Below are 24,345 nucleotides of genomic sequence, written 5' to 3'. Positions count from 1 at the left end.
GCTGGGTCTCTGTGTGTGTGTGCAGCCCTGCAGTGTGCTGGGTCTCTGTGTGTGTGTGCAGCCCTGCAGTGTGCTGGGTTTGTGTGTGTGTGCAGCCCTGCAGTGTGCTAGGTCTGTGTGTGTGTGTGTGTGTGCAGGCCTGCAGTGTGCTGTGTCTCTGTGTGTGTGTGCAGCCCTGCAGTGTGCTGGGTCTGTGTGTGTGTGTGTGTGCAGCCCTGCAGTGTGCTGTGTGTCTGTGTGTGTGCAGCCCTGCAGTGTGCTGGGTCTCTGTGTGTGTGTGTGCAGCCCTGCAGTGTGCTGGGTCTCTGTGTGTGTGTGCAGCCCTGCAGTGTGCTGGGTCTGTGTGTGTGCAGCCCTGCAATGTGCTGGGTTTGTGTGTGTGTGCAGCCCTGCAGTGTGCTGGGTCTGTGTGTGTGTGTGTGCAGGCCTGCAGTGTGCTGTGTCTCTGTGTGTGTGTGCAGCCCTGCAGTGTGCTGGGTCTGTGTGTGTGCAGCCCTGCAGTGTGCTGGGTCTCTGTGTGTGTGCAGCCCTGCAGTGTGCTGGGTCTGTGTGTGTGTGTGTGTGTGCAGGCCTGCAGTGTGCTGGGTCTGTGTGTGTGTGCAGCCCTGCAGTGTGCTGGGTCTCTGTGTGTGTGTGCAGCCCTGCAGTGTGCTGGGTCTCTGTGTGTGTGTGCAGCCCTGCAGTGTGCTGGGTCTCTGTGTGTGTGCAGCCCTGCAGTGTGCTGGGTCTCTGTGTGTGTGTGTGCAGCCCTGCAGTGTGCTGGGTCTCTGTGTGTGTGTACAGCCCTGCAGTGTGCTGGGTCTGTGTGTGTGCAGCCCTGCAGTGTGCTGGGTATCTGTGTGTGTGTGTATGTGCAGCCCTGCAGTGTGCTGGGTCTCTGTGTGTGTGTGTGCAGCCCTGCAGTGTGCTGGGTCTGTGTGTGTGTGTGCAGCCCTGCAGTGTGCTGGGTCTGTGTGTATGTGCAGCCCTGCAGTGTGCTGGGTCTGTGTATGTGTGCAGCCTTGCAGTGTGCTGGGTCTGTGTGTGTGTGTGTGTGTGCAGCCCTGCAGTGTGCTGGGTCTCTGTGTGTGTGTGCAGCCCTGCAGTGTGCTGGGTCTGTGTGTGTGCAGCCCTGCAGTGTGCTGGGTCTCTGTGTGTGTGCAGCCCTACAGTGTGCTGGGTCTCTGTGTGTGTGCAGCCCTGCAGTGTGCTGGGTCTCTGTGTGTGTGTGTGTAGCCCTGCAGTGTGCTGGGTCTTTGTGTGTGTGTGTGTGTGTGCAGCCCTGCAGTGTGCTGGGTCTGTGTGTGTGTGTGTGCAGGCCTGCAGTGTGCTGGGTCTCTGTGTGTGTGTGTGTGCAGCCCTGCAGTGTGCTGGGTCTCTGTGTGTGTGTGTGTGCAGGCCTGCAGTGTGCTGGGTCTGTGTGTGTGTGTGTGCAGGCCTGCAGTGTGCTGGGTCTCTGTGTGTGTGTGTGTGCAGGCCTGCAGTGTGCTGGGTCTGTGTGTGTGTGTGTGTGCAGGCCTGCAGTGTGCTGGGTCTCTGCTGTGGACAGTGAGGCAGGTTCTCAGATGACATGGGGAATGCCCTGGCAGGTCTCTGTCTTTGTGTTTAGTGCTCAGGGATTCCCCGTGACAGTTTCACATTCTGGAGCCCCGCGAGGGAACTGGAACTGCTCAGCCAGCCAGGAGAGCGAGCAGGCTGCCTGGTTTCTTTCAGTTTTCACCTCTGCTCTTTCATGGGAGCCTGTAATTATCTGTTCAGGGTGTGACAGGGTGACTATCCCTGTACAAATACAGTCACTGTTCAGGGTGTGACAGGGTGACTGTCCTTGTACAAATACAGTCACTTTTTGTTTGACACATGTCTGTGTAAGGAGTAATCTGGGGTAATTTTGTAGATGTATGTGTTATGTTAATCATTTTACTTTTTATAAGTACTGATACATATCACCCATTTCCAATTCTAAATCAGTGTAAGTAGCTTTGAGAGCCCAGACTATTGTAATAAATTCTAACATTCATGCTGAACACACAGTACAATAGATACATCTCAAATGACCATGGCTTCAAGGGATGCTCTATACCCCTGCATGTTAGAATATTCACCTGTTTAAAATGCTGTTCTGTGTTCTGAGTGATTTCCTCCAGTTTCTGGCCCTAAAGCTGCGTTTCTGAAGGTTGTTTCAGAATTGACCACTAGGGTGCGTGCAGCTGTCAAATGGAAGTTAGTGAATGGAACGATCTCTGTACAATATCACAGGAATGACACCCCCTAGTGGTCACTTCTTTAAAATAACACCTTGCTTGATTCCTCATTTAACAGTAAAACCGGGTCAATGTGATCTGAGCTGAAACCTCCAGAGCGAGTGACAGAGCTCACAACAGGATGATATTGAACAGGGGACCAAGGAAGCATTGGGAGAGGGCGAGGATATACGCTGGCTTCCCATCTGCAATGAAACGGGTGGCAGAAGGCTTGCTCTTCTGCTTTTAAAGAAATACTTGGAAGTATCAATAGAGCTGGGCACTGTCAACATGGTTTGATATATTTTTGAATGCGCTGACAAAGCTTTCTTCTGGGGTTCTTTTCATGTCTTCCAGCCTCGCTGCTGCTGGTGTGCTCCGCAGCTGACTTGTCTGATAGGAAAGGGGAGATTGTGAAAGCAGCACACTGCAGGATCCCAGGCAGGATGCTGTGTGTTCAGAGGGAGACTGTGAAAGCAGCACACTGCAGGATCCCAGGCAGGATGCTGTGTGTTCAGAGGGAGACTGTGAAAGCAGCACACTGCAGGATCCCAGGCAGGATGCTGTGTGTTCAGATGGAGATTGTGAAAGCAGCACACTGCAGGGTCCCAGGCAGGACGCTGTGTGTTCAGAGGGAGACTGTGAAAGCAGCACACTGCAGGATCCCAGGCAGGATGCTGTGTGTTCAGAGGGAGACTGTGAAAGCAGCACACTGCAGGATCCCAGGCAGGATGCTGTGTGTTCAGATGGAGATTGTGAAAGCAGCAAACTGCAGGGTCCCAGGCAGGACGCTGTGTGTTCCGAGGGAGATTGTGAAAGCAGCACACTGCAGGGTCCCAGGCAGGACGCTGTGTGTTCAGAGGGAGACTGTGAAAGCAGCACACTGCAGGATCCCAGGCGGGACGCTGTGTGTTCAGAGGGAGATTGTGAAAGCAGCACACTGCAGGATCCCAGGCAGGACGCTGTGTGTTCAGAGGGGCTGGAGCTGGGCTATGGATTATTCCTGGAATCTATCCCCACCCATCTCAGGGTGCAGGTTGTGTTACTGTGGAGGGAGGACTGGGGGGGGGGTTGACATTTCAATACTGTTTCTCATTTCAAATCAATAGATGAATATTCTTTGTTTTTTGTAGAATGAATCCCTCTTCAGAGCAGTTCATTGGGTTTGATTGATTTCAATACATGCTAGTAGAAGTGAAATCGACTGTCTGCTTTTCAGGTTTTATTCCTGCCCGTGCAACACCCCGCGTTAAAAAAAAAAAAATAAAAAAAAGAAGAAAATCTCTCTAATACCAAATTAGTCTGTCATATATTGTGCAGTTACACAGCGCTTCCTCCCGTTTCACCTGATGAAAATGCAGCAAAACAAAGCGAACGAGACCAGCTAAGGTAATGTAACAAAACAGTTAATCATTAAACAGTTCTAGATACTGTGATGTTTTTTTTTTAAATTTTTTATCTGTGATCTTTAGTTTATGTTGTGCATTTTCATTTGCAAGTGAACTGTGACATTAGGGCCTTATCGAGCACTATATTCTGCAATTTTGAATACTGACTTTAGATACTGTTTGAATTCTGGAAACTGTATTGTTGTTTTTTTAATCTTTTGGTTTTGGTAAATTGCATTGCTTTTTACGTTTTACACAGTTCTGTGCATGGATAACAGTTAGATTTCATTTTGCTGTTAGGTCGTTAATGGGAAATTTTACATACCACTACAATACGTACCGGATTTAAAAGTATGTACTGTATTACAGTTAACGTGTCATCTCTTTAGTTTTGGCAAGGGATATTTTCAGAATCATATCGTTCTGAATTAAAATACTTATTCTGTTGAAAATACAATACAGTACATCTAAATGGAAGCCTGCTTATTTTAAAACACAGTCCTTTCAGCTATCTATTTTTGACATTGTATCTTTTTTGTCTTCCCTGAAAAACAGACAAGGGTTGGAACGCGACAAAATGAAATAATCAGATATCCGTCACGCGTTTAACCGTCACTGAAGTCACAATGTTATAGGATATGTAAGTGCTGACTGTATTATTCCCTCAGCCCTGCCACATATACATATTTGCACAATGTAGAGGTCAAGTATTCTGCATTATTTCCTCAAACGATAGACAATGTTGGAGCAGTTTTATTAAAGCGTTGTGGCTTCATGGAGTGTATGAGCCAGTCAGAGTGATCCGAGTGGAGTGGGATTGGAGGGTTTACACTAGCGAGAGATATGATTGGCTCCATGGACTCTCCAGTCAGTTTTATGTGACAAGTTCTTTGAACGACTTTTTTTGAAGTGCTGGATTTTAATAAAAACAAGTCCAATTAGTGGATGTGCTGCTTCTGCTCTCGCCTCAATCCGGCATTGAGCCGCTGGATGAGCTGTGCTGTAAACGGGGTCCTTTGTGACGTTTGTTTACCCAAGCTGGACAATGTCCTGTATACAGCACGATAACAGGACATGGATTGAAAGTGCAGGGTGACAATGAGCATTGTTACACACATCTTAGCCACTCGTGGTTAGAGTGTTACATATATCTGAAGGACCACGTGTACAATCGAGATGAAAGCTGTTGCAGGTCTGATTCACCTCTGTGGTCTACATTAACTGTAATCGGACTGTGTGACCTACTGCACAGGAAGTGATTAGGTACCAGGAAGCACCTAAACGATTTTTGTATTTGAAAAATCTACATGTTCAGAAAAAAGTCATTGTCACAAAGACGGCCAGAGTGGGTGGCGTCAGACCAGACAGGAATACACAGACAGAGACGGTGGTGATGATGAGCTGAGTGCAATGGCTGCACTCAGCGTTTATTAACAAATAAAAAGGTTTAACAGTACAAAAACAGGACACGGCACTGGTAGCCAAAAGAAACATATAAACAAAACGGACTAAACACTTAACAAACGGTGCACGGACAGACAAACAAACACGGTGAGAACAAACACTTATCTTCCACGTTTTTACTTTCTAGTTTCTCCTCTCTCTCTCACCCGTTCTCCTCTTCCGAACACCCAACCCTGAGTGCAAGAAATGTGCATCTATATATACTATTGTGCTGGGATTCAATTACTAATTAATTATTCACTTGAATCCCAGCACGTGAATTAATTCTGTGCAACCCCGTGCTCACATATTACATTTAACCAGCACGTGAAGTGATTTGTGCTCTCCTCGTGCCTAAATACAAATCTACACTTTTTAAATACACGTGAAACACAGACCCGTTTATATCCCGTGTACCAATCTATACACCAACATTTACACACGCACGCATACACACAAATGCACACAGGGACGGGGCACATTGCCACATATACCCCCCCTTGTGCGCAGCACACATGGCCTCAACGGCCACCTCCCCCCTTAAAAACCCAGCAGTCCAGGACAAAGTCTCGGGCTGGGAAGGGAGGCTTCAGTGGGCCCATGGCTGGCCATGCTGTCAGCACCCCTGCCGGTAGTGGCACGGCTGACAGCCTGTTGGTCCCGTCCTGCAGCGAAAAAGCTGCGGGGGCAGGTGGTCCCCCGACCTCCCCCTTCTTCGTAGCCGGCAGCTCCCTCCTGTGGGGCTCCGGCCACAAGAACTCCTGCAGCGAAACTGCTGCTGGGGAAAGTGGTCTCCAGACCTCGTCCCCCTTCTTTGTAGCCGGTAGCTCCCTTTGGTGGGGCTCCGACCACAGTACTGCCGGCAGCGAAGAAGCTGCAGTGGGAGCAGGTCTCCGGACCTCCCCCACGATCTCCGGCAGCGAAACTGCTGCTGGGGTTGGTGGTCTCCAGACCTCCTCCCCCTTCGTGGCCGGCAGCTCCCCTTTCTGGGGCTCCGGCCACCGTACTCCCTGCGGAGGTACGGGCAGCAGAGGCAGCTCCTGCTCCTCTGCTCCGGGCGGAGGCAGAGGCAGCTCCAGCTCCTCTGCTCCTGGCGGTGGTGGAGGCAGAGTCAGCTCCAGCTCCTCTGCTCCTGGCGGTGGTGGAACCAGCAGGCATTCTCCCTCTGCTGGCAGCTTGGGTTCTACGGCTGTGGAAGCCCCGACTTCCCTCTTTTTGGGCTGTGGACGCACCGACTCCTCCCTTTTGGGCTGTGGACGCACCGACTCCTCCCTTTTGGGCTGTGGACGCACCGACTCCTCCCTTTTGGGCTGTGGACGTTCGGGCTCCCCCCACTCAGGCGTAGGACGTTCGGGCTCCTCCCACTCGGGCGTAGGACGTTCGGGCTCCTCCCACTCAGGCGTAGGACGTTCGGGCTCCTCCCACTCAGGCGTAGGACGTTCGGGCTCCTCCCACTCAGGCGTAGGACGTTCGGGCTCCTCCCGCTTGGGCTGTGGACGCTCAGGCTCCTCCCATTTGGGATGTGGACGCTCAGGCTCCTCCCATTTGGGCTGTGGACGCTCAGGCTCCTCCCGCTTGGGCTGTGGACGCTCAGGCTCCTCCCGCTTGGGCTGTGGACGCTCAGGCTCCTCCCGCTTGGGCTGTGGACGCTCAGGCTCCTCCCCATAACTGCGGAAGGGACAGTGGGCGAACAGGTGATCCTGGTCGCAGAGGAGGCACCCCGACGATGGCTTGTTACATCGCCGTGGATGCCTGGCCCTTAGGCGGCACTCCTCCTCCCTGTCCTTCACCTCTTTATCTGTCTCCCGCTTGGGCTGTGGAGGCAAAACCAGCAGGCATTCACCCTCTGCTGGTGGAGATGGGGACAGCAGGTACTCCTCTGCTGGTGGTCCTGCTACCTGGGCTGCTGTTCCGTTTATCGTTGCCTCCAGGTAGCTGAGGAGAAACTCCACACCTTCCTCCAAGGTGTTTGGGGTGTGTTCCTGCTGATAGGCCTCCCATCTCTCACTGTCCATCATCCACAGGGCCCGAACGACTATGGGCAGAGCCTGGGCCTCCAGCCCAGCATTCTCCAGGAACCAGTCCCGCCATTTTGTGGCGTCTTCTGCCATTATATATATATATATATATATATATATATTTTTTTTTAAACAAAACCCCTCCTGGTCTGACGCTTGGAGGCGCGGCTATCCCACGATGACACCACGTGTCACAAAGACGGCCAGAGTGGGTGGCGTCAGACCAGAAAAGGAATACACAGACAGAGACGGTGGTGATGATGAGCTGAGTGCAATGGCTGCACTCAGCGTTTATTAACAAATAAAAAGGTTTAACAGTACAAAAACAGGACACGGCACTGGTAGCCAAAAGAAACATATAAACAAAACGGACTAAACACTTAACAAACGGTGCACGGACAGACAAACAAACACGGTGAGAACAAACACTTATCTTCCACGTTTTTACTTTCTAGTTTCTCCTCTCTCTCTCACCCGTTCTCCTCTTCCGAACACCCAACCCTGAGTGCAAGAAATGTGCGTCTATATATACTATTGTGCTGGGATTCAATTACTAATTAATTATTCACTTGAATCCCAGCACGTGAATTAATTCTGTGCAACCCCGTGCTCACATATTACATTTAACCAGCACGTGAAGTGATTTGTGCTCTCCTCGTGCCTAAATACAAATCTACACTTTTTAAATACACGTGAAACACAGACCCGTTTATATCCCGTGTACCAATCTATACACCAACATTTACACACGCACGCATACACACAAATGCACACAGGGACGGGGCACATTGCCACAGTCATCTAAAAACCCAAAGTGCTAAGTGTATACAAATGGCTGCTTCTTGATATCAGGAAGAGCTCTTGCGACTGTGACTAGTCTGTGCCACCAGGGGTCACTGTTGTATAAAACAGGAAGCTCCTTGTGGGCAGGGAAAGGGAAGCAATGGCTTGGTTTAGGCAGGTAACTTGCCTAAACCTGTCAGTGACTGGAGAGCAATACTGGCAGACAGCAAACCCACAAATCTTTTCCACAAAATGATATTAATAAAGATTGCTTCAAGTACATCTGCCAACAACCCATCAATTAATCCAGTGTGTAACCCTGTGTGTGCTCTGTGTTATTAGATGGGAGACCTTGTTGGCTGTCCAGTTTGTTTACTCATCCAAGATAGTTTTCCCTTCAAGTTTCCAGCCCTTTTGAACCTGCTGTCCACATTGTCAATCTGTGAGCCAAATAATCATGCTCCTGCTACAACTTGCAGCAAGTGGAGGTTATATATGCAAATTGAAGCTCCGTTATCGCTCAAGGAAGCAAAACAGAAATGCTCTTTTTTGTTATGCTGTTTTCAACATGGGCTTATTATAAGGTTGAGACCTTCTTAAATATCTTTTTAAAACGATTTCTCACATATTTAAAAAAACAAACGCATAGAGTCTGAAATAACAGTGCAATTGGCTTTCAGCCTTAGTCCCACCTCACAGTAGTGGAAAGCAGCTCATCTGTGCAATGTGATGCTATCGACACAAGAGGGCGCTGATGTTTGGCACTTGAATGATGAGGTTTGTTTGGCACTTGAATGAGGAGGTTTGTTTTGTTTCCTGCCCTGTCTCAGTTGACAGTAGATACAGAATGGTTATGCAATGCATTAAAAACACGAGGGCTGCGTTCAGTCACTGCGTTTACAAGTTAACTCCCTTAGAAGAGTAAAAGCACGGACAAGTGTAATGAAGCACAGTGAAAGCAAAGCAAAGGTAAGCTTTGTAAAGCATATTGAAAACAGAAAAATAGACTTTTCTCCACATTTAAGATTATGATTTTTTGTTAGTTTGGCTCGGGGTGTGTTGATTAACATCAGAGCTGAAGAAATATAAATATTGTTATTTTCTTGAGTAATATCATTAACAATTCCTAGGATTCGGTTCAGGAAATATTTAAAGGTTATTTCTGTCTCACGGTCTGTAGTCTCTTTGCATGAGCACACAGCCTCTTCAGTGGACACATTGATAACCCCTAGAACAGTTTCCATAGTAAAAGCATAGCAAACTGGAATAAAGCATGGTAAAGCATAGCTAAGCATTGTAAAGAATAAAGCATGTTTATAAACATGGCAAACCAGGGTAAACTATGTGAAATGCACAGTATAACCACGGGAAAGCTGCATTGTAAAGAATATTGAGTGTGTGTATATGTACACATATCTGCCTCCATCTGAGGAAGTACACCATTTAATAGGAGTTTCTAGGTCGGGAGACAAATGTTGTTTTTTAGTTTTAGTCAGAAGGTTGAGCAGCGTGTTTAAAGCACTTTGCCACCAATTTAGAAGCTTGTTTTTTTGTTGTCCTGCATTGATTTTGTGCTGTTAGTCACCCTGAGGGTGGGAAGCAGCCAAACTAAAAACAGAATCCCGACAGCCTGTTTCTATAGCGACCTGCGCTGTTCAGTTCAACAGGAAACAGAGCAGAAACAAAGGAAGCAGGTGACAACATCAGAGTGTATTGGTTTTCCTACTCCAGACAGACCCGAGAAGCCAGGATGTAAGGGTAGGCCGGTGAGCGCTCACTGAGCTGCACCCCTTAGCCTCAGTTTCCTCTCAAACACCCCACCTGGGATGATTGAGCCCTCGCTGAGCTGCACCCCTTAGCCTGAGCTTCCTCTCAAACACCCCGCCTGGACAGAGGGTAGGGGAGGTGTGGAATGGGTTAACAAATGTTGGTTTATATATTGAACCACATCCCCATTATTTTGGCGTCCTCTTTCATTTCTATTTGAAATCCAAACCCATGACAAATCTAATCTTGATTCTTTGCAACAGCTGTCGTAGTTAATGTATGAGCCGGGTGTCTGCTCGGCCGCACAGAACAGTTTATTGCAAGTCAAAATCATTGAGAAAGAGGTAAAAGCTTTTGTCAGGAACATGAAACTTAGCGAGTGACACATCAGGCCAAACAAGTGTTCACAGCTTTGGAATTTAACAACGTAGAAGAAAATGTGAGCTGAGATCTGACATGAAGTGCGTTCTGTTAACATGAACCTCCTAGACCTGAGCTCTGACATGAACCTCCTAGACCTGAGATCTGACATGAAGTGCATTCTGTTAACATGAACCTCCGAGACCTGAGATCTGACATGAACCTCCTAGACCTGAGATCTGACATGAACCTCCTAGACCTGAGATCTGACATGAAGTGCATTCTGTTAACATGAACCTCCTAGACCTGAGATCTGACATGAACCTCCTAGACCTGAGGTCTGACATGAACCTTCTAGACCTGAGATCTGAAATGAAGTGCGTTCTGTTAATATGAAGCTTCCAGACCCGACAGCTAAACTTTCACAGCAGATACAAGAACCAAAACGAAGGGTTAATTAATGTGTGAACTAACAATGCTGGATCTAAATACCACCACTGTTTAATATAAAATATAATAAAATAAATCATCCATGCACTTCAAAATGCTCAATCAGAAGTCTAAGATAAAGCTGCAAGAAACTAAGTCAAGCAGACAAATGTTTCAGAATGCGCTTCATTGACGTACTGCACCTGTCAGAACGTTTGTCTACTTGACTTTGCTTCTAATAAGTTTTACCTTTAGAATTAAAGAAGATCCTTTTGTAACAAGGTTCTAAAATGCAAACATCCAGCATTGCATGGGCTCTGGTTAGTGTCTGTAACAATGTGTGAAACACTGTGATGAGTGTGCACTGTTGATTTAAACAGTGCTGGTACAGTATCTGGATCCATCATCCTAGGGGCACCGCAAACCATGGGGAAAGCATGGCTGAAATCAGCACCCGCTGGAGAAATGTGTTGAGGCAAGACTGGAGCCAATATCTGAGTCCAGCGGGCACTTCTTCCAGGATCACTCACTGGATCTGCCAAGGACAATGTTTATCTTTATTTATTAGAAATAATAGGGAACAGCAAGCATGCAAAACATTTCTCACATTCTTTGGCTGTACATTTTCTCCTTTTCTTCTCCCCTGGTCTGTTTGTTCAGTATACAGAGCTAACCCAATAACTCCACTGCATGCTCTCTACATCATGGCACATTTTCCAGTATATTACTACAATATGTCCACTAAACCTGGATGCTTTGTATTGGGGTGTTATCCAAGCTATAAATAAATGACTAAATGCCAGTAATTCATGTTGATAAATGTACTGGGATGTTTTGTGAACTCTGTGCACTTCAGATTGTTGGTACATAAGCGCATGACTGGGCTTGTCTCTGTACCATCCCTGGCATTGAAGGCTGAGACAGAGCCTGAGGAATGTGGCCTCGCCCTGTCCACTCGTAGCACACTGGCCCATGCTAAAGCTCACCACAGTCAGGTTGCAGGTTTCCCATGCCTTTCCCATGGTTCGACTTGTACTACAGTTTGCCATGGTCTACCATTTTTAATGTGTAATATACTTATCCTTACTTATCTTTGTTTTCCAATGCTTTGCCATGCTTTCACTGTGCTTTATTTTACTTTGCTGTGGGTTCTATAAGGCTGCAGCAGATCATTTCACTGCAGGGTTCCTGCGCTCTGTCAGAGTCACAGTCCTCTCACAACACAGGGGCACCGCACTTATTCAGCAGGGGTGGTCATAGTTTATAGTTTTAACATTTACTCATTAGTCAGGTTTTCAATGTATATAATTTTGGCTAAACGTTAGCAATATACAGGCCAAATACAGACGTTAGCCTCAGTGTTTTCATAGTAGTAAGTGCAGTGTAATCAGTTTATTACCTACAGTATTCAGTGTTTTCATAGTAGTAAGTGCAGTGTAATCAGTTTATTACCTACAGTATTCAATGTTTTCATTGTAGAAAGTGCAGTGTAATCAGTTTTTTACCTACAGGATTCAGTGTTTTCATAGTAGTAAGTGCAGTGTAATCAGTTTATTACCTGCAGTATTCAGTGTTTTCATTGTAGTAAGTGCAGTGTAATCAGTTTATTACCTACAGTATTCAGTGTTTTCATTGTAGTAAGTGCAGTGTAATCAGTTTATTACCTGCAGTATTCAGTGTTTTCATTGTAGTAAGTGCAGTGTAATCAGTTTATTACCTGCAGTATTCAGTGTTTTCATTGTAGTAAGTGCAGTGTAATCAGTTTATTACCTACAGTATTCAGTGTTTTCATTGTAGAAAGTGCAGTGTAATCAGTTTTTTACCTACAGTATTCAGTGTTTCTTCACACTCTTTTCCATTGAAACGCTGCACACACACAGTCTTTTACACAGATACACGTTGCAGTTGAAGAAAGTTTAGCAATGTCTGAAATGAAACAGAACCCCCCTGTTATTCAGACAGTTACTCAGCTGCAATACCCGTAGTTGTTATTTGACATGTGGAAGCGCTTCTGTGTGTGCGTGTACATACTGCACAGTGGCTGCAGCTTGTGGTGATCTGTTTTCTCCTCATGGTAGCTCTCCTTCTGTGCTCCCAGCTGCACAGGGCTTTGTGTGCTGTGTGTTTAAGCAATCACATGCCATTGCAGACACAGCTCTGCGTCAGCAGCAGCTCAGTACAACAAGAGCTTTGCTTTCTGATTACGCAGCGAAGCTGACTGCACTGTTTGAAAACAAACTGTGTGGGAAACCAGGCATAGGAACAGCTGCTCGCTCTCAGACACAACAGATCTGAGGCACATGAGATATAACAGTGAGTGCAGGACACTGACACACAGGCACTTTACACATGAGATATAACAGTGAGTGCAGGATACTGACACACAGGCACTTTACACATGAGATATAACAGTGAGTGCAGGATACTGACACACAGGCACTTTACACATGAGATATAACAGTGAGTGCAGGACACTGACACACAGGCACTTTACACATGAGATATAACAGTGAGTGTAGGACACTGACACACAGGCACTTTACACATGAGATATAACAGTGAGTGTAGGACACTGACACACAGGCACTTTACACATGAGATATAACAGTGAGTGTAGGATACTGACACACAGGCACTTTACACATGAGATATAACAGTGAGTGTAGGACACTGACACACAGGCACTTTACACATGAGATATAACAGTGAGTGCAGGACACTGACACACAGGCACTTTACACATGAGATATAACAGTGAGTGCAGGACACTGACACACAGGCACTTTCTGGTGCCTTTTCTGGTCATCTATTGAAAGTTAATATACCCCCCTGCCATGGGTACTAGCCAATGAGATGCCAGGAAATAAAAAGCCAGTTTTCTTAATATTCTTTATACCTTCAGTGTAAGGCCACCCATATATTAAGTCTGCCTTGTGTTGCTCCCTTGGCCAGCTGCAATACCAAGGTTAGCTGTATCAAACACAGAACACTTTGTGATTGTTTGAGCTGTTTTGTTTTAACCAGTCAATCAAAACTGGCTCCCGAGTGGCGCATCCAGTAAAGGCGCTCCTCGCAGGATGTGCCCTATAGCCTGGAGATCGCTGGTTCGAATCCAGGCTATGTCACAGCTGACCGTGACTGAGAGTTCCTAGGGGGCGGCGCACAATTGGCTGAGCGCTGCCCGGGTAGGGAGGGCTTAGGTCGGCAGGGGAATCCACGGCTCACCGCGCATCAGCGACCCCTGTGGCCGATAGGGCGCCTGTGGCTCTGCAGCGGAGCCGCCAGATCTGTGTTGTCCTCCGGCACTATAGGTCTGGTAGCATTGCTGTGGATCTGCAGTGCGAAAAATGACGGCTTGGAAGGAGCACGTTTCGGAGGACGCGTGTTTCAGCCTCCGTTTCCTGAGTCGGCGGGGGGGTTGCGAGCGGTGAGCCGGGGATACAGATAATAATTGTGCATGCTAAATTGGGGTGAAAACCGGGGTAAAAATAATTGGCGACGACTAAATTTATAAAAAAAAAAAAAGTCAATCAAAGGGCAGTGTTTGCCCTTGACTATGGTGTCTGTCAATAAGCATCTTCAAGTGATTTCATTCTCATGAATGTGACGGAGTGTCTGCATTGCAGTCTCTGGAATTGAGAACTCCAGTGACTGCAGCTGCTTGTATAAACTGAGAGATCCCTGTGTCTGCTGCTCTGGAGCTGGGTTCAGCAAGGCTCCAGTGGAATGGGAATGTATGAGCAAGATCACCTCATTAAACATCACGGGGCACAGGGGCATTCTTCAGTGCAATGCACACTAACACTTCACTCATTAAACATCACGGGGCACAGGGGCGTTCTTCAGTGCAATGCACACTAACACTTCACTCATTAAACATCACGGGGCACAGGGGCGTTCTTCAGTGCAATGTACACTAACACTTCACTCATTAAACATCACGGGGCACAGGGGCGTTCTTCAGTGCAATGCACACTAACACTTCACTCATTAAACATCACGGGGCACGGGCGTTCTTCACTGCAATGCACGCTAACACTTCACTCATTAGCTTGACATATTCAGTTAATGGAATTAGTATGATTACCCCAATATATCCATTACCCTGGATTATACAAGTCATTGAGATATAGGAAGGAGCTGTCTGTATATAGGCATGTATGTTCCACTTTCATTTGTACTTAGTTTTGACGTCAGCTCAATTTAATATCAGAATCTGGGGCTATATGGAGGAGCTTGTCCGTCAGTCCATACATGCACACGTATGTCACGCTTCCACATTCGAAGTGTACAGTCATTAAAGCCAGCGTGGAATGCCCCCCAGGATCGGAATGGGCTCCCCTGCTGTTACAGCTGTGAAGTGTCAGGTGTTAAAGATAGTGTCCCAGGCAGGCGTTTGATACAAGCTGAGATTTATTGTATTACTGACGCTTTTTCCCAGGGTACTTACCTAAGATATGTTTTTTTGCCAGAACGATACCAGACCCGTGCCTGGTAAAAGACTTGTGAATGCTTCAGATAGCTCCTTCTCAGTAATGACATGATGCTGTATCTCTGGGACACACCAGAGCTTTTAAAACCAGCATTGCTTCATACTGTGATAAGGTAGTCAAATAACATTTCCATTGATACAGGATGTTATTGTTTACCTTTCTCACTTGGGAGATTACTATTGCGTGGTTAATGCACTTCACAGCAGTAAACAATGTTGGTGCTAAAGTGTGGGCTGCATGGAAGAAAGCCACCGCACACACAAACAGGAACATTTTCATTTCATCTGTGGATGACTCACCAATACTGTTTTTGTCTTTTTTTAGCCAACACTTTCAATTCTTGGAGCTCCATATATGGGAAATGACTTCCTGGGAGAGATTAGACAGTGTACTGTACTGAAGTCCATCTCCTCCATCTCTGCTATATCTCCTCTCCATCTCTCCTCTATCTCCTCTATCTCCTCTTTGTCTCCTCTCCGTCTCCTCTCTATGTCCTCTTTGTCTCCTCTCTATCTCTCCTCTATCTCCTCTTCTCTCCGTATCCTCTCTGTCTCTCCTCTATCTCCTCTCTATTTCCTCTCCATCTCTCCTCTATCTCCTCTTCTCCTCTCCATCTCCTCTTCTCCTCTCTATCTCCTCTGTCTCCTCTCTATCCCCTCTCTATCTCCTCTGTCTCCTCTCCATCTTCTCTCTGTCTCCTCTCTATCTCCTGTATCTCCTCTTCTCTCCATCTCCTCTCTGTCTCTCCTCTATCTCCTCTCTATTTCCTCTCTATCTCCTCTCTATCCTCTATCTCCAGTCTATCTACTCTATCTCTCCTCTCTCCTCTTCTCCTCTATCTCTCTGTCTCTATCTTCTCCTCTCCATCTCCTCTATCTCCTGTCTATCTCCTTTTCCCTTGATCTCCTCTATTCTCCTCTTCTCGCTCCCCATCTCCTCATTAGATTTCACTATCCTTCTCTTGTTTGCCACTGTTTAAATTGAATTATATCTATAGCAGTATTTTGCATTTAAAATGAATTTGCTTTACTATAAAGAGATAAGAATAGGCTTTTCATTCTAAATGCATTTTGCAAAGGACTAATAATTTACAGGTCACATTCATAAATACATTTCCAGCATGCTAAGTCAGCCCCAGACATTGATGTTAAAAAACTTCAAATAACAACTCCTGGAAGTCTAAAAGCTCCTCCAAGTACTATTAACATTAGTGGGTTTTTTTTCGTAAACTATTCATCCCTCCTGTCATGCTCTTCCATTCATGAGCTCATTCAACGCACCTGCTGACTTTGAGACACTTAGCCAATCCAAGTCAGAGATTCACAAACACACTTTATTCACAGCACATCACAAAGGAGCAGTCAAAAGATTGTATTGTTCACATAACACACTGAAGCGGCGATATTTCATCTGACGCTCTTCAGATCATTAAAATAGCAAAGCAGTGCATTCTGAATGCAAAAGCAGGATTCCTACTGCATGCTGGACCAAGGTAGGAGTATTCCATTGCTGTACCCTTTTAAAAAGCTAACGGCTGCATTTGTGAGCAGTGCCATCACGTGTACAGCGCGCCGTATGCATATTTTTAGCTCTGCAGAGAGTGCTGAGAGGTGCCCTGCTGTTAATGGGCCTCGGTGAAAAGCCACATGGTTTGCACTCAGTAGCTCTAATAGGGTTGTTAGGATGACATCACAGACGGAGAGAGGGTCTGTGCAGTGAGTGATGTGTGTGTGACAAACACAGAGGTTGAAATGGTACAGGGTGTAGACAGTAATTACTGAGAGCTGGTGCTTGAGATTGGCTTTCTCTCTGTGTGCTAAGCGTGGGATGCTTTTATCTGTCTCCGAATTGCAGTTAATAAGACCTCCACTGTCATTAATTATTAGTCACATCTCTAGATTTCCACTTATGGGGTTTTTCTTTTTTTAATGAAAAGTGCTTCAAAATGAATGTTCTTTCTGACCCACAAGGCTTTTCAGTACATTTATAAATTCATAATGATTCCCATCTTCAAGGCAGTACTATTCCTGGCACCCATTAGCAAGAAGGATGAATGCATACAAAGGTTATATAGTAATACTTAAAGAGATTTCTTTGACAAACTTTTCTCAGCATCTTCATGTACTAGTTTTACATGCACACGGAGTCAGTCCTTTTCTATGAGTGTTTGCATCTGAAAACAAGTGTGCAGAGTTCACTGTACATGTCTGTAACAGGGCGAGGAGCCCTGTATATGTGTTTGTTTATTTATAGAACGGGGTACCCCTCCGCCCCTGTGCAGTTTATGTTTTGTATTTGTTTTATTGTAGTTGTTGTTATTATTATTATTATTATTATTATGGTCATTATTGTTATGGTTTGTTTATAAATATAGCGATGGAGCCATGTTTTGTTATTGTTTTGCAGCGTGGATGGGAAGCCCCATCCACATTAAAAACCTCGTGCAGAAGGTGACCATCTCCCGAGTTAATTTTAATTGTTGTTGCTAATCGGGAGATGGTCACCTGTATATAAGCCTGCAGTTCTCCCAGCTCTAGGTGGGTGTTCGAGAGGAGGAATGGGAGGGAGAGAGAGGAGTTTAAAAGTAAAATTAAAACAATATACAGGGTCAGTGAAGGCGATTGCCCAGCCTGACCTGTGTTTTGTGTTTGAGATTTTGTTTTTGTTCATCTTTTTATTTTGCTCTGTGAGCAGTGCGTTTGTTAAAACCTTTTATTTTTTTATTTTTTTTTGGTATAAATAAACGGCGGCGCAGCATCTCTTTTTGCGCTGCAGTGCTTGTTTGTTTTCCTTCCTGATTCTGGCCTGACGTCACACTCGACCATCCTGTCACAGGGTCACTCTCACCTGTGTGCACCCATTAAACACACCCCTCCTGACTGCAGCGCTGCAGGTTTACATGCAGCGTTTAAGAGAGGGTTTGGGAATTGATTCCACGAATAGGTAGCTTGATGTGCATATACAGTAAAAGAGCCACTTGAAACATCAAGGATGGAAATAAGACTCCTGTTGCAGAGCAGTTTCACGCATTCCAGGTTTTACTGTGAGCTTGATTAGCCCCAGTGTATAGGTAACAAGCTCAGGTGTGTCTTATTAAACTCATAGTAAAACCAAGAATGAATTAACTGCTATACAGCGGGAGTCTTTTTTCCATCTCTAGACATGATACTAGTTGAAACGTTTGTCAAAGAACTTCACTAAGTTTCTTGTAGTAGTACTATAAGGTCAGATTTGATAAGTACTGGAGGTGGTGCATTGCTGATGATCCTGTGCCTACACAACACCAGGTGGATGTTAATAACAGCACATGATCTTGGTTAGGGGTCTCTCTTTGAAGCGATCTGGGTGATCCTGTTATGAACAACACAAAAGCAGGTTGATTTTCAGCCAGACCAGGACCACAGCTTCCTAAATCCTGAAGCCTGTTGCTTGTGTCTCAGTGCCTTGCTGCTGGCATGTTTATTGATATTTGTGTTGAGAGCATCTTAGGCCTGACATTCTTCAGAGGAAGTCTGTCCAGTTATGATCTGTGAGCACAGGGTCAGCCCCAGTGTGTCCCAGCCGAGCAGGGCGGGGGTGAGGAGGGTCAGCCCCAGTGTGTCCCAGCCGAGTGGGACGGGGGGGGGGCGGAGGTATGCGGTCAGCCCCAGTGTGTCCCAGGCAACTGCGTACTGTTCATGACTGGTAGGGGAAGAGGATGGCTGTAGAGGACACATGAAAGGCCTCAATCAGTCTGCACAGCAACCCAAGCACTGGAGCAGGTAGTGGGCGGAGCCCTGTTAGGTATGCAGGAGGAATTTTACTGATAAACAGAGGACACTTTCTTAGGAACACACCTTGAATAATCACTTCAAAGCAATACATTCAACTGCAAGTGAAAAACAGGAGCATTGTAAGTGAACCATACCCACAGGCATTGATCCAGATCAGTCATCACAGGAAATCACAGGGACTCAGGAACACGCTTTGCCTTCTAGCCATCGATAACTGAGGCATGATTTGGTTTGTCGCAACAGTAACTTTGTTGTAGAACGGGGGTTAACTGATAAACCCTAAACCCATCCATCTCTTCTCTCGCAGGTCCACAGTGCAGCCTAAGAGCTCCTTCTCTCTTCTCCCATCCAGAAACGGCTGGGGTTTCAGAGGGGTAAGTGAAGTAATCTGTTTTCTTACTGGGTGGGATTGATACCAGCTGGGTCAGAGGTTCCCAGGCTGTCGTGTCTGAGCTAATACCAGCTGCTCCCAGAAATCTCCCCAACTGCACCTCCCTCACTGATAAACATGAATCTGATAGTCACCTATATGTTTTAATAATATACAGTATAGTTAGATAAGAATAATTGAACAGTGTAGCTAATCTTAGATATCTTTACAGTCTGTACACATACATTTCAGGTGGCTGTATTGCATCAATAGCAAGGCCTACTATACGTTATATCAAGATATTTTTTGTAGGTAACAAGTTGCAGGATTTTTACATTTTGATATCTGTGCAATGCAGTGCTCAGGAGCTGGAGAGGGACTGGCTGTGAATTTGATCAGGAGAAAAGCTCTGTGATTGGCTGTTAGTGCTGTTTTAAAAAAAAAAAAAAACAATAATAATGCTTTTTACATTAAAAAAAAAAAAAAAAAAAAAATGTTGGCTCTACTTTGAAAAGCACAAAGTCAAAAGGAAAAATTTCAGTGACGAATTAAATAATTTTACCAGCATGAAACTAGCAGTTTAGACTGCTCCCACCTGAATTGCTTCTTAGCTAAATTGCTTCTTGCTAGATTTAGACCTTTACAATTGTTTTATTGCTGTTGGAAAATGTGCCTTCAAAATAGAGACCCAGGTATGAGGTGAGGTCTACTTGACCTCACTGAGAGCCGCAGGTCAGTGGACTGTCAGGCTGTGTGTTTAGAATAACAGAGCTATTCAGTGTAGGAGCACTTATTGAGTGGATCACAATCTGTCTTTTTGAGGTCTTGTCTCATTGGAAATCATCTCCTTATGACATCCTTGTAACAGTACCAGAACTGTACTGTCAGAGTGGCCCTCAAGCATCTGCAGTATTAGTTTGAAGCGGCCGTGTTTCAGGAGGCCCCCGAGGTAGATTGCTGCTCTGTCTGTGTAAGAAGGGGTTGGGGGCGGCGAGGAGGCTATCCTGTGTAGTGGACCGAGTTTGTTTGGTCTGTTTTGAACTCTAGTGTAAAGGATGTTAATTAACAGATAGAATGCGCTTTTTGAAGATCTCCTGTGTTGAAGCAACTCTACGAATCTCTCACTTACAGAGATAGTGAAGGAAGCCTGTGCCAAACCTCCCTGGCACTGTACCGCCTGTGCCAAACCTCCCTGGCACCGAGCCTGCCCGTGCCAAACCTCCTTGGCACCGTACCGCCTGTGCCAAACCTCCCTGGCACCGAGCCTGCCCGTGCCAAACCTCCCTGGCACTGTACTGCCCGTGCCAAACCTCCCTGGCACTGTACCGCCTGTGCCAAACCTCCCTGGCACTGTACCGCCTGTGCCAAACCTCCCTGGCACTGTACCGCCTGTGCCAAACCTCCCTGGCACTATACCGCCTGTGCCAAACCTCCCTGACCCTGTGTCTGCCCGTGCCAAACCTCCCTGGCACTGTACCGCCTGTGCCAAACCTCCCTGGCACTGTACTGCCCGTGCCAAACCTCCCTGGCACCGTACCGCCTGTGCCAAACCTCCCTGGCACTGTACTGCTCGTGCCAAACCTCCCTGGCACTGTACCGCCTGTGCCAAACCTCCCTGGCACTGTACCGCCTGTGCCAAACCTCCCTGGCACTGTACCGCCTGTGCCAAACCTCCTTGGCACTATACCGTCTGTGCCAAACCTCCCTGACCCTGTGTCTGCCTGTGCCAAACCTCCCTGGCACCGAGCCTGCCTGTGCCAAACTTCCCTGGCTCTATACCGTCTGTGCCAAACCTCCCTGGCACCGTACCGCCTGTGCCAAACCTCCCTGGCACTGTACCGCCTTCTTGAAAGGCTCCTCAAAGCATCCTATATTATGTGAAGGATGCTGACATACCTTCTCTAGAGCATTTTGACTGCAGCTACTCCTGTCTCATTACACTTTAGTCTGCATGGTCACGGTTTCAACCCCATGCAGTCACCAAACAGGGCCGCTCATGCAGCACAAACCCAATAACACCAGCAATAAACCCTCTCTAAAACTGCGGCTAAATGTTTCATGAACTCCAAACCTGATTTCATTATTCTAAATGGGCTTAACAAAACATTCCTTAAAACAGTCCTTCATGTTTTGTGAATGAGGCCCGATATTCCTAAAGAAGTTTTCACACATGCATCTCTCTCCTGTATCTCATTCTTCACTTTGTTCTGCTCTCTCATCTTTGCTTTTAATTTCCAGCTTGACCGCATTGTACCTACCTCTCTTTCCTTAGAGGTGCACTTTGAGGCAAGGGTTAATGGACAATTTGTGTATCTGAGACACATTCAGCTCTTAAATAGGGTTACTAAATGTTTTTACACCTTTGGTTGTAGCCAGCAAGGCATAAGAACACTCAGAAACCTTTTAAAACTTTGAAAAAGTTTGTCAAAGAACACTGCAGCTTTCTTTTCCTATTCCTGCTCTGTTCCTGCTATTCATATTACTCATAATTCTGAGGGCTATATCCTCAACTATGTATTCCAAAATGTGATATAAAATGACATCATAAAACTGCACACTAGAGATTGAGAGCAGAGTCATATAGTTTAAATTGCTGCGTGCTCCTCTTGTTGGGAGTTGCCGGCAGCTACAGCTTTGTGCTGCTTCTTGAAGAGCCTTCACTCTGCAGCAGGAATCTCTAATCAGACCCTATTCCCTTTGCCAGGCAAGGTTGACATTGAGTGTCCTGGCTTTGACTTCCAGCTCTCTGGATAATGTCTGGTAGGGCACCTCATTCATAATGATCAGCCCACGATTTACAACAGAGGTCCTCAAAGCAAAACAGTGCCTGTGATGAGTAATCTGATTTCACACTGTCATTACAATCGACTGCTCATTCTCTGCTTCTGTGCCTGTGGACACATCTGTATTGTACTTTTATTATGTCATTATATTTTGGAACAAGGAATTAGTTAAATGTCAAGGTTGATACACAAGTTCCCGTGACTAAATAAAAAACTTTGAGGACTGATTTATAATGTGCTCAACTTTCAAGCCCCTTCAAGCTGCTGATGAAGATCAAGTTGATTTTCCTCTCCTGAGCAGCACATTTCTCAGCACCCCTGCCTCGTTCCCTTGAGGACGCCTCCACTGCAGAGCAGACTCGCAGTCTGGTCTCAGGAAAAGACAAAGAAAACAAGCCTGGAGCAGGAGGTCACGTGGTGTTATCTTTCCTGTTTGAAACCCCCTCAAAACAACAGCAAAACAGAACAACAGCCTTCTACTGAAAGCTGAAGGATCAAGTTCACTGAACTGGAAAAGGAGCCAAGACCTGTGAAGGACATCGAATCAGACTTGTGAGGAGTTCTAGAGGCAGTGTAGTAATGATGAACAATGAATTAGATGTAACAGCTGCAAATACTAAACAGAACCACTGGCACTGCATGCACACGGACCTCAGTGTCCTGTGATGTGTTTCGAGATTGCAAGCTTGCCAGCGCTACATGGCACAGTTTCACGACATAGTTTATTTAGTTGTAACTGGCTCTTCACAATCCCTGACGGAGACTGAATGCTGCAGCGAGTCTTGGAAGACGCTGCATGGAGGACATTGCCAGGATAGCAGCAAGCATCCTGTGAGCAGCTTGTATGTGTTGGCTGTCAGGGAGTCAGAGTGACTCGCTCTGTACAGAGGGTTGCCCTTTAAGGCAGGTTTTAATTACGGTATCTTCCCTTTGGCTCAAATTTATTAAAATCCAAACTATTTCAGAAATGTAGACAGCAGACGAAGTATGAGACGTGTGTCTTTGAAGCGATATCAAAGCGTTTTATGTGATCAATGCAAATTCTTAATAGACCCAGTTTTCTGTAACTGCTTGAAATGATGTGAATGCATAGTAGTTATTGAAACTGCTCTTTGATTCGAATGACTAATAGTTTTAAGCAGTAGCGTGAGTTTCTGTGTTGAGACCTGATGGTGGTGCTTCACAAGTGAAGAAAGCTTCTGTTCAAGCTCCTCATAATTCAGATCTCAGGCTGCCAGTGCTACAGATTAAAAAGGCAATAACCAAAGATGATGTTTGTTTCTCTTTGAAGTGCTGGATTGTTTCTACACGGAATGAAATGTTCAGGAAATTAGACCAGACTGTCGCTCAGAAATGTACGATTGCTTTCCTTACTCATTTCAGTTCAACTTTCTGCGGTCACAGTGAGGAAATGAGCCACATTGATGTATAACTAGGCTGCATAATAATCCAGTGAGAGACCACACTGCCTTGGAGTGCTCACAGAGAGTGGTAGACTTCCATGTGATGTGCTTCACTGTAGCCTATAGGGGGCGCTCACAGAGAGAGGTAGACTTCCACATGATGTGCTGCACTGTAATTTATAGGGGCCACTGAGGTTGTGATTTCCTTTGGCTTCAATTACACATCCATTCATGGCAGGGTGTGAACACATTGAGACAGTGACTGGTCTGTCCTGGGACCTGGCTGGAACACATTGAGACAGTGACTGGTCTGTCCTGGGACCTGACTGGAACATATTGAGACAGTGGCTGGTCTGTCCTGGGACCTGGCTGGAACGCATTGAGTCAGTGACTGGCCTGTCCTGGGACCTGATTGGAACACATTGAGACAGTGACTGGTCTGTCCTGGGACCTGGCTGGAACACATTGAGACAGTGACTGGCCTGTCCTGGGACTTGGCTGTCTGATTTAGATGATGCTCTGGCTCACATGTTCTGTTTCATGCCTTTTCTGTAGTCTTCTTCAAACCATAGTTTCTTACCTTCTTATAGACCGTGTGGATTGCATTCAGCTGTGGATTTTACACATTTTTTATTTTGAATTAAATATTTATGGCCAATAGTTTTTTCTGTGCAGCAGTGTCTAAAAAACCTGGTAACTGGCATGGAGTATTTCTAATTAATAAAGAAATCTGAGAAAATGCTAATCTTATTTTGGCATATATACAGAGCAATGAAATGAAGTGGTAAAGCAAAGCCGATACATACTTGAGTAAATGTGCTTCAGATCCACTTGAAAATCAGGCTCGTGGAACAATAGAAATGCAAGGTTGTTACGAGAGCGTTATTCTAATGAGTGGAAAGGCATGCCTTTAATGTCAGGTTAACCTTACATTGACCCTAAACTCTGACTCATGCAAAATATAATGCAACCTTCTCTGGTCTGCTGGGCAAACAGAAAGAAAATCTCAAAGCAGAGAACAGGCGAAGCAGGTCCAAAGACTGAAGTTTGTTTCAGGACTGGCCAAAAGTTTTCCATCACCTAGAATTTTAGGATTGAGACATAATTTAAAAAAAA

At 46.0% G+C, this 24,345-nt stretch overlaps 1 protein-coding gene across 1 annotated transcript in view; it reads left to right on the top strand.

Annotated features, from left to right (window-relative positions):
- Positions 1 to 24,345, top strand: part of LOC117412365 (rho guanine nucleotide exchange factor 3-like) — a 133,378-nt gene that overhangs the window by 17,077 nt on the left and 91,956 nt on the right. Inside the window, exon 2 of the mRNA XM_058988908.1 lies at positions 18,981 to 19,047. Within this exon, the coding sequence (XP_058844891.1) occupies positions 18,981 to 19,047 (67 nt within the window). The remainder of the gene's footprint in view (positions 1 to 18,980; positions 19,048 to 24,345) is intronic.

The sequence above is a fragment of the Acipenser ruthenus genome, chromosome 16 (genome assembly GCF_902713425.1).
Source record: "Acipenser ruthenus chromosome 16, fAciRut3.2 maternal haplotype, whole genome shotgun sequence".
Lineage (NCBI taxonomy): Eukaryota > Metazoa > Chordata > Actinopteri > Acipenseriformes > Acipenseridae > Acipenser > Acipenser ruthenus.
The sequence above is the reverse complement of the archived record's forward strand: the minus strand, read 5'-3'. Positions and strand labels throughout refer to the sequence as shown.